The sequence below is a fragment of the Chondrus crispus genome, genomic scaffold (genome assembly GCF_000350225.1).
Source record: "Chondrus crispus Stackhouse genomic scaffold, scaffold_119, whole genome shotgun sequence".
In the NCBI taxonomy this organism is placed as follows: Eukaryota; Rhodophyta; class Florideophyceae; order Gigartinales; family Gigartinaceae; genus Chondrus; species Chondrus crispus.
Window position 1 is genome coordinate 241110 of NW_005178981.1, and position 11259 is coordinate 252368.

The following is an 11259-nucleotide window of genomic DNA, read 5'->3' on the forward strand; positions in this document are numbered from 1 at the left end:
TTTTAGCGCACACCAATTTAACGGATGACCCGATTTTGCGCACATAGGTCCGGGGTGCACGAAAAAGTATGATAAATTTCTAAACAGTACCTTTTGGCAACGGGAGGGGTCGGCCAGCTGAGTGGTATTGGATCTTGATCGGAGTCGTTGGAGCGGCGGTTGCCGGTTCCGCCTTTCCAGTCATGTCTATTGTCTTCTCAAGGGTAAGATCGAACGGATAATGATTTGTTCTCGGCGTGCTTTGGGTTATCCTGATTCTCGTCTCGTCTGTTTTTGCGATGTTCCATTGTTCTTGTTGCTAACCGTGTTTATGTCTACTGCATGTGGTTACGTTACACTTCGTATTGTCCAAACTCCAGGTCATTTTTGTCATAATGCGACCGGCAGATAACACTCCAGGGGAGATTCGGAAGTGGTGTCTCTACTTCGTTGCGATTGGGGGTGGTTCTTTCTTCGGCTACTTCTGTCAGTCGTCTGGATTGGGAATTAGTGGAGAGCGACTGACATTGAAACTGAGGCGGAGAAGTTTCAGAGCTATCTTGAGACAGGAAATGGGATTTTTCGATGAGACGAAGAACTCAGTGGGCGCCCTCACAACACGACTTGCCACTGAGGCCTCGCTGGTGAAGGGTGTAACTGGGGATACATTGGGTTTCATGTCGTTCGCTTTGAGCACAATTTTTACTGGGTTTGCTATAGCATATGAAGCGTGCTGGCGCGTAGCCCTCGTGGTCCCGATTATGGCTATTTGTGATGCATTGCAAATGAAACTGATGACAGGTTTTGACGCTGATTCGGAGAAGATGTACGCAGATGTACGCAGAGGCGGGTACTATTGCGTCCGAGGCAGTGAATAACTTTGATACCGTTACATCCGTGGGTGTGCAGGATGTCTTCTTGCGAAAATATAACGCAGCACTTGAGATTCCAATTAGGAATGGGCGCAAGTCAGCAATGGTTGCCGGGATAATGTTCGGTATCTCCGAGTTTCTATCTCAAGCACTCTGGACTGTGAGCTTTTGGATTGGCTCGATCTTTGTCCGCAATGGATTTTGCGATTTTCCCGAGCTTATGACGGCGATCACGGGACTTCTCTTCGCCGGGATGATGCTTGGAAATGCCAGTGGTCAAGCCAGTGATGTGAGCAAGGCGAAAATTGCTGCTACCAAAATCTTCCGCCTTTTGGATCGTGAATCGGGCATTGACCCAAGTAAGAAGACTGGAGAGGTGTCTTCAATTTCCGGTCATCTGGCGGCAGAAGGGTTGCGATTTGAGTATCCGTCGCGTCCGGACGTTCACGTTCTTCGAGGGGCATCCATTGAAGTATCTCAGGGCCAAACGTTAGCATTGGTTGGAGCTAGTGGATGTGGAAAATCTACGACTATTGCCCTTTTGGAGCGATTCTACGATCCTCGCGAAGGGACTATTCGAATTGATGATACTGAAATCCGAGAGTACAACCTGAATCACCTGCGATTCAACTTGGGTCTTGTTTCCCAAGAGCCTGATCTTTTGAATAGGAGTATACGGGACAATATTGCCTACAGGCTGGACCACTCTGATGGGACTCCGGTGACAGATGACACAATCATAGCAGCTGCGAAGGCTGCCAATGCTCACTCATTCATTTCAGAACTGGAAGACGGATATGACACTGTCGTTGGCGCACGGGGGGAAAGACTTTCAGGCGGGCAACGGCAGCGCGTGGCAATCGCTCGAGCGCTTGTGCGAGAGCCCCGAATCCTTCTACTGGACGAAGCAACTTCTGCACTCGATGCGGTGTCGGAGCGAGTTGTACAAGACGCGTTGGACAAGGCAGCAGCAGAACGCACGACGGTGGCCGTCGCGCATCGGTTGTCTACAGTGAAGAACGCCGATGTGATAGCGGTGGTGTCAAAGGGTCGGATTGTGGAAAGCGGAAAACATGAACAGCTGCTGCGCATTCCGAATGGAGAGTATGCGAACCTGGTTAAGAACCAGTTGACTGAAGCGACCGACGAAGACTGAACACCAAGACGCATCAGTTTGCCCTCGTAGCGGGATGCGTAAGCAGTCATCTGGTTTTCCGAACTTTCTGTACGTAGAATATGAGGCATATGTACATGTACTGTACTGTAGAGACTTGCTGAAGTGATCTGAATGGTGAGGATGATGTGGAGCTGTCCCCGCGACAGCCATCCCCAAAAAGAAATTCGCCGCTCGAGGTCATGGGCGTCCGTGGGCTGCGTAATCATTGTGTGATGTCTCAATCTTTAATAACCGCAAGGCCTTCCCTTTTGTCATGCTTCCGTGTGCTGCTCTGAACGTTAGACTTTGTTTGAAGGAAGAAGGCTTGAAATACTGTAGACGGAGCCGGATCGAAAGGGCGGGGGTAGAATCATAGATAAGAGGGGAGGATCCGGCGGCATCTATTTCCCTGCGTGTAGCTGTGAAGGAAAGGCCGCGTATCCGATAGTGAGGGTCTGATTGGGCACGGTGCGGGGTCTCTGAAGAAAATCCTATCCTCTCACTGTGTACCGTACACACTTGCACGTACAGTATCTCACTTATCTTACACGTGGACTTGAGGTCTGGTAGGGAGGGGCACGGAACAAGGAAATGATTCCAAGGTTAGTTTAGAATTGGGGGAGGGCAAAGGCGAGGGCCAGAGCCAGGGCGCAAGACAATGACCATGGATGTTTTCGACATTTTGAAAAGAGAAGCGGTTGTACATTGCCCTCATTTTTTCACTTTGGTAGATGATGCCGACCTGGGACTTTGGTCCAATATCATGAAAGCCTTTACCCCCTGTATTCTAAAAAGGCTCGAAAAGCTATCGGCCTCAGCGACACCAGCTCCGGCTGCGACGGGGAAAAGTAACTATCTAGAGACACCGTGCCACGAAGAAATTGTCGATAGCGACGCTGAAGTGGGCTGAGGCCCTATGGTCTCTTGTACGACACGCTGTACTGCACAGTACTTAAAAAGGTTAAATAATGTGGAAATATTTTCTGCAATAGCACCGTCTGCGCTGGTCGCAACTTCCGCCCCTAAACCAGCTGGCGTTGTTCAGACTCTGAACAACGCGAGATGGTTTGCGTGTTACCTTGTGAAGAGAGAGGAAGGGATCTGCGGCGGCTTAGGTCCTTTCTACCTGGCACTTAGTCATGGTCAGCAGTGATTGGCCCCTTTATTCATATAGAAACACCATCTGTACATGTTTAAAGCGAGGCAGATATACAGTGCGCGATATTATAGAATGGCATTGTTCTACCTGCCGAATTTTCTCCCCTGTCTGCACAACTTTATTGTACTGTACAGAGGAGAAAATGCGCTGGCCGTTCTACCCGGCGAATTTTCTCCTCTGTGTGTACAATTTTATTGTACTGTACAGTGGAGAAAAGCCGCTGGGTGAAACGGCCCTCTCAGGGCGCGACTGTGTGTACAATTTTATTGTACTGTACAGAGGAGAAAATCAGCTGTGTGAAACGGCCCTCTCAGGGCGCGACAAGTTCGAGATTCGTGGGCGAAATCAGGAATGGCCCGCTGGGACCACTCGCCAGACTGAATGTACTGTATTACCCCACGCCTTTCACACTTAAAAGCCGGCGACATAGTGGTGGCCGCCAAACCCAACAGACCCTCATCTATCTGTTTCTAAAAAGGATTCGGGGTAATTTACAGTATGCCAGGTGACTTGATTCGGGTGCATCCGTCGGCAAAAACGCTCCGATCAGGCTCAAAGTCCCTGATGGCCATCCGACACGTACATCTACAAGTTTTATCACAGAGTTTGGAAACATCCAATTGCGTTAATAATGAAACTTCATTTACGCAGTTCGTGCTAAACGGAATCTTTATATTTCCTGACTGGGTTTTCCACATCCGACCGAGAATTGATTTCTTTCTGTGAGTCTGATCGCGTTTCAATTGTATTCGAATTGGCGCTTGTTCTGGGCGCCGTCTACACGCCGCCCTCCTATCATCATGGGAAGCGGCTTGAGTACCACCCGTCACTCGTCCAATCCCTCGTCTCACCACTCGTCTCCTTTCCCTCGTCGCCGTGTCAAGAGAACCCGCCGCAAACATCGCGATTGCCCCTCGCCAATCATTTCGGATGTCCACGATCAGCGCGTCTCCGGTTCGCCTCCCGATTTCGAGGCTTCGGAACCCGACCTAACCCTCCGTTACCGGAACGGGCCGCTTGCCCCCAATCTGCGCAGGTCACGCACTCCACCTACTCCGAACCAACGCCCCAACAGTCACATGCGCGATCCTTCCCAGCATCACCCGTATGAGCCTTCTCGAGAGGGACCCATGGGCAGTGTTCCAGACCCTCCTCACCTGCCTGTTAAGGACACCTTTCCATCTACCGACGCCCCCGCAAGTCCTACCACCGCTCACGTCAGATATGGCCGCCCTGAGCGTCTAGGTCTGGACCGAAAGGATTTTATTAACGTTCACCGCAAAGATTACACAGGAAGGATTGAGCTTCTTCAGGGCTCGGTCGAGGGTCTTGCCAAAGAAGATGAGACCGATGTCCTCATCGTCTATCTCTGCGAGCGCGGCTTGTACAAAGCCAATCGCGATTCGTCACTCGCTGCTCTTAATAGGGCAAAACTCTCCCTCCCAAGCTTGGAGAAGGAATCTAAACCCCAGCCATCTTATCGCAGACATTACCACTGTTGGCTATCGCGCCAAATACCTCGGCCTCGTCCGGTCGGCTTCGAGTACAAGAGATTACTGGTCTACGAGGATCCCGGAGAAGAACTCACGAGGGATGATAACATTGTTTTGGATATTGTCAAATGTCTCACCACTGTCATCGGTGGTGATGTCAGGATCGAGTCTGTTCTTATCCCTTTGTCGGGTGCCCTGCTCTCGCCCTCCCTCAGAAAGCACTTTGTGAAAGCTGCCGTCGAGGTGTCTTATGCCTGGATGCGCATGGGCCTGCCTCTTCGCTCTGTCAAGATCTTATTACCGGAGACCGATATTACGAAGGATATCGAAACTTTTAGGAAGGTTCGCGATGCCTTAACTAGACCTTCTATTTCCCCCACCCTTGGCCCTGCTCCGTCCCGCCATGTCTACTTTTCCTACGCCCAGAAGGATAAGGAGGCGGCCAGGGACATGATCTCTTATCTTTCTTCAAAGAATCCTGCCATTCGGATCTTTGAAGCTGAATCTCGCGATATTACCATCCGTAAGCGAGGTGTGGTGGACAACAGTATTATGGGAGCTGTGAGCGCCAGTCGCATCTTCCTTGCGTTACTTTCGGATGACTACTTCCATTCTGTTGAGTGCACGGAAGCCTTCTCGCTAGCATACTGCAGAGATTTCGAGTCACAGGGTAACTTTATTATTCCCTTGTTTTGGCGATCATGTGATCTTACGCCACTTGCTAAGCGTCTTGTCGTCACGGAGGGTGTCGATTGTCGGGAGGCGTCGTTTGAGAAGGCACGGACTCTGCTGGACGAGATCCTATCCGCGTTGACAGCACGGAGCCCTCGGGGTGATGCCGGGCCCAGCCCAGAGGAGATCCTTGAGGGTGCTGCGGCCGGATCAGGAATCAATGGCATCACTGGTCATGAAGAGCAACAGCTGCGTATCGCAGAAAATCTCCTCATGAAGAAGGGCGGCAATGATAACGAACTTTTCGAAGCGCTGGCGGAGCAACCTGATCCGGATGAGACCGTTTCACAGATGTTCTTTGATGCCGCATGGCGAAGAGCTTGGGCTGTTGACTTTAGGGAGATCGTGTTTGGTCCGAGAATTGGTGCTGGAGGATTTGGAGAGGTGTACAAATGTAAGTACGAGGAGAAGATGGTGGCGGTGAAGACTTTGCAAAAGGTGGAAGACGACGATCCGAATGCGCTCATGGGCGAATTTATGGTGGAAATGAAGCTGATGTCTAAGCTCCGACACTCCAACATTGTACAGTTCAAAGGAGCATGTATCCACGTTCCAAACTTGGCAATCATCTTGGAGTTTATGCCTGGGGGCAATCTGTACCGCGCCATTCATCGCAGACGTAGAAATGTTCTTGGAGCGTTTCCACTTCTCAAGATTGTGTGGATCGCATTTGGCGTAGCAAAGGGAATGGCGTTCTTGCACAGCCAGTATCCTGTTATTATCCATCGCGATGTGAAGTCACCAAATATTCTGCTAGGGACAAACGTTCGGGAAGTCAAAATCTCGGACTTTGGGCTGAGCAGACTACGAGTCAACTCGTACGTTAACACGGGCCCAGGAGGTACTCCTGAATGGATGGCACCTGAACTTTTGAGACAAGACGCCTTCAACGAGAAATCAGACGTGTTTTCGTTTGGCGTAATTCTTTGGGAACTGGTCATGTGTGAGAAGCCATGGCGTGATGAGCACCCCATGCAAATTTTATATAAGGTTGGTAATCGCGGTCTCAAACTTCCGACGCCACCGCCAGAACAATGTGGCCCTGAGCTTAGACAGATGATTGTGGAGTGCTTTGCAGACGATCCCAGCCGACGACCTGAATTCCGTAATATTGCTGCAAGGTTAGAAGACATGTGCAAGCAATTTGATACCTAGAGTATTGACACCCCGAACGGGAGCATTTGGGAAGAAATTTAAGAGAGCATCATAATCAAAGTGTCGTCCAGGATAGAGAGTTGCAGCGAAACTATTTTGGTAAAGAATTGCGGGAACTGATGCACAGATCCTACAGCGGCCGCTCCTGGCAATGCTAGTACACCGATAACAGGATTTAGTATGGGCCCGCCACTGCCACCCTCCTGACGCCTTCCCTTCTCCCTTTCCTCCTCCTCTCCTCCCTGGCCTTCCTCCAGGGCATGATGGGATATATTATAATAGGTTGTAGCTTCCGGACAACACTTGCATCTCCAAACTGGAGATGTCACTGTTTCTCCGACCCGAACTTGAAAAGGTAGTTGTTTGGGTTTTCTCGTACACCCTCACACCACTGATCAACGACACTGATGGCCTGACTGGTTCTATATAAATGAAGGCCTGACGGCCTTCATTTATATAGAACACACTCACTCTACTGCGTTGATGAAGAGACTGGGTGTAGCAGCTGCAGATGGGACCAATATTCGCTTCCGTAGGTTTCTAGAGTACAATAAACGTCATTATCTGAGCATTCTCGACTATACTCTACACACAACCGTACAGAGGTTTCTCCTTTCAACAGGTTCGGGCTGCACAAAAACAAAATCATCAAGGCATGATGACTTGGAAAGTGTGGAACGCCGTGTAATCACTACTCTCTACGTGTCTTCATAAACCGAGAGAACCAAAAAAAGAAGAATCGAAAAGTAGACGGTTCCCTCCAATTCATCATAAACACGAAGCCTCGACGACGACTACTACTTCGTTATGCCTTAACCCTCCACTTTTCCCTCCATTCCTATGACAGCTTCCTACGAATGAGTGAATTGGTAGTGAATTCTCTTGTCACATCCCCCTTCTTGCTTGTTGCCGCAAATTCGAGCATATCCCCGCGTACACATTATTTCTCTGCCTGATGTGCGCAAAACAGTAACGGATGATAAGGAATAAGGAATGTAAGGGGGAAGATATGGGGAATATCTGTTTGGCGGGAAATGCAAGGAAAACGCGTGCGCGTCAAATTACGTTTGGCGGGATAAAGAAACGACTTAAATGAAGCGGTCGTCGAACGGGGCGACAGAGAGATATGCGAGAGATATGCGGCGAAAGCGGCGAGATATAAATGCGATGGAGCCGAGGGCAATGAGCAATGAAAAGGCCCAGGAATGAACGGCGACGAGGGCCTTTAGTGACCCAGCATGAATCAATGGACATCTAGGGCCCAGTGCGCAGGTGTAATGAGGTGTGCAGTTCTCGCAATTCTATGACGTTGTAGTATATCTGTGTACAACGCCGGGGCCCGGCGTTGTACACAGATATACTACAATGACGCCGGGGCCCGGCGTTGTACAGTACACAGATATACACCGCATACGGGACGTGCGCAGATACAGCAATGTACAGTACGTACTCGTACAATACCGTGCAGTACCGAACTGTGCGTAACGTAGTACCGTAAGTACTGTACAGTAGTGCAGTAGTGTACAGTAGTGTACAGTAGTGTACAGTAGTACGGTCCCGCTCCGCATCGCGTGGCACCGTACCGTAGCGTACGTACGAGTGCACGCACGAGTACATTGTGTATCAAGACGAACATGTTCGCCAGCGGTCATGCCTTCTCTCACAACGTTCCCAAAGCGCCCTCCCCCTCCCTGCCCACACAAAGAAAGAATGCGAGGACCAGGTCTGCCTGCACTGCAACAGCCGTCCGTGCGGCCTTCCTCCCTTTCCGCTTCCCCTACTTCCTAACCCCCCCTCAGCCTGTCAAGAAGACAAAACACGTGTCGACTGAGAGAACCTTTCTATCCTTCGCGGCGCGCTACAATATTTGCGTCGGCGAGCATTCGCGAGCACGACGGTGTACCAGACTTGTGATTGTTGCGGGACGGTACGTTGCTGGAGGTCAGTCCGCAAAACTCGTAGTGGAATATTTCAATCTCGGGGGTTGCTTTACGTCCAGCGAGTTTGTGAGCAAAGGGAAACAACAACGCGATATTTTACAGACAAACTTAGGAAATGGTCCTTTGAGCAGCGCATATGCTGAGTGGTGCGGCTTTCTGAACCAGAGCGCGAGTATTACATGCATGAGACTCCTTGGACGCGTGCTCTAAAACATGGTAGTTTAGAGAACACTCATTGCCCGCGATTGCTGGCTTTTATTTTCACCTCGTGGGACTGACTTCACTCATGTAGGGCTAACTTTTGCTACTTGAATCGCACTACTACTACTCGCTTTCATGTGCTTGAGGAGTGACCTTTCGTTCATTTGTGCAGACTTTGACTGCCAGAGTGCAAACGTGCGAGACGAGAACTACGGCGCGGAGGCGTCCTTGCGCGGGCAAGACTTGGAGGTAGTGCTTCAGGGGTTTGGGCACGGAGACGAGAAGCGGCGAGTGTATCCCTGCCGGACGGAGTCGGGGAGCATGTCACGATAGGCCGAGAGGACGGGCCTAGAGGCGCCGGCGATTTGCCCGAGGGCGAGGTCGAGCTGCGAGTGCGGGTGGAGACTGCGCTGCTCTCCTGTGCGGGCTGCAGAGCCGGGTGCGGCAGCGTTGGGATGGGGTGCGTGCCGTGGTCTTCGCGGGAGGAGGCGGCGTGGTCCGAATGCAGGGATAGAAAGGCGGCGCGTACTTCGGCAGAGCGGATAAGGATGGGTGGCGGGCAAAAGTCGATCTCCGGGGATGAAGGCGGGGTGACACTTGGAGTGTCGGAGAGCTGTGACGACGCAGAATTCATCCTAGAAGAGAGAGAAACGGGAGAAGATGGATCTTCGACAGAGGAGGGTGGAGACGGGATTACATCCGGAATTAGACGGTTCACGATCCTCGCTTTGTGCATGATTGAGAGGTGTAGAAAGCGAGCTATGTTTGTGATCCAAACTCAAAAGACTACCACCACCGCGGTGAAAACTATTCCCGCATCGGCGTTCCACGCAGCCCTTCCCCACGATCAAAATCACGACCTAATCCCCTTAATCCCTTAATCACGCGAATCCCTTAATCCCGCTAATCTCCAAATCCTTCTAAAGCCTTACTCCCCGCTAATCCCCTAATCCTGCTAATCCCTTAATCCTGCTAATCCCCTAATCCCCTAAATCCCTAAATCCTGCGAATCCCGCGAATCCCGCGAATCCCTTAACTAAGAAGTATACAAGTTTAAAAGCAGAGCAGTATAGAAGTACGAAAGCAGAGAAGTATAGAAGAATGGAAGTTTAGAAGTATAAGAGTATGATAGTATAGAAGAATAAGAAGTATAAAAGTATAGAAGTTTAGAAGCAGAGAAGCAGAGAAGTTTGAAAGCAGAAAAGTGTAGAAGTATAGAAGCAGAGAAGTTTAAAAGCAGAGAAGTATGGAAGTTTAGAAGAATGGAAGTATAGAAGTTTAGAAGCAGAGAAGTTTCGACACAGAAAAGCAGAGAAGTTTAAAAGCAGAGAATTATGGAAGTATAGAAGTTTAAAAGCAGAGCGGTGTAGAAGTATAGAAGCAGAAGTTTAAAAGCAGAGCGGGATAGTAGTATAGAAGTTTAGAACAGGGAAGTATGGAAGAATAGAATTTTAAGAGCAGAGAAGTTCAGAAGTGTAAAAGTATAGAAGGATAGAAGTTTAAAAGGAAGTACGACCACGGTAGAGTACTGTACGGAGGGGGGAGGGGGGCGCAGTAGAAATAAAAAATGCGTGGGCATTAGCAACGCTGACGTAGAGTACCGTTTTTTGTTAAATTGTTGTACAGCTGGTTGCCAGCCGCCGAAAAGAAGGTAAAAGCTATGAATGGCATGTTGCCTGAGAGAGGATGATACTTAAAATAACAATTTGCTGGAAAGGTAAGAGCCATGAATGACATGTTGCCTGAAAGAGGAAGATATTTAAAAGAGCAATGGGAAAAGGCGGTTGTTATTACGTTTGGGGAAAACATTACAATAGGAGCATGACGATAGGAGCGGTTGCGTATTTTCAATGTGTGCAATTTTCTTCATTGGGCGGTTTTGGCGTTTGAGCGATGAACCGCATTCCATATGGCACAAGTTTTAGATGGGCGCGTCATTGACTTGGAGTAGGATAGCTTCTTTTGATTTCTTCATAAGTAGAGCTTAGTAGAACTTACATGAGGAAACGATTCTGAGGTGGAGAGAGAGATTGAGAGACAGAGAGAGAGAGCTACCACTTGCGCACGTTTACTCGTTGTTTTTGTATAGAAGGACGATATATCTGTGAGAGAATGCCTTCATCACGTCTTAATGTCGGAGATATTGTGTTATTTACAGCAATCCCCGAAGTACAGATGTCACTAGGTGTGCAAGGGAGGTATGCCAGAGTTGGACAAGTTTGGTGTTCGACTGAAGATGGGAACGACATACTTGAAGTGAAGGGATGGTTCGGGACTAGAGCTAGCCTTGAGCAAATCAAAATTTTACACGTAATCTGGAGAAAGGGAAGAAGTAAGCTTGGAGTGCAGGAAAGGACTATTGAAGGAATTGAAAAGAAGGGATTGTGTCTAGCAAGCGGTGTGCGCATATCAAATCATACATTCATGGAGGATGGAGCTGTGACGTTGAAGCGCGTGGCGTCACGTCTGTTCTCAGGAAGAGCCACTGCGCCATCCGTCCTCTTCGCCGCTGCTATAGTGCTGAACTGCGACGCCAGAGTGACCCAAGTCGATCCAAATCCGTATCTGAACC

General features: G+C 49.6%; 2 protein-coding genes across 2 annotated transcripts; both read left to right on the forward strand.

Annotated features, from left to right (window-relative positions):
* Positions 1–813: 813 nt before the first annotated feature.
* Positions 814–2007, forward strand: CHC_T00001929001 (hypothetical protein). Its single transcript, XM_005712786.1, has one exon. The coding sequence runs from the start codon at positions 814–816 to the stop codon at positions 2005–2007; it is 1194 nt and encodes a 397-aa protein (XP_005712843.1).
* A 2289-nt stretch (positions 2008–4296) lies between these two features.
* CHC_T00008949001 (Serine/threonine protein kinase) lies at positions 4297–6546 on the forward strand. Its single transcript, XM_005712787.1, has one exon. The coding sequence runs from the start codon at positions 4297–4299 to the stop codon at positions 6544–6546; it is 2250 nt and encodes a 749-aa protein (XP_005712844.1).
* Positions 6547–11259: the final 4713 nt, after the last annotated feature.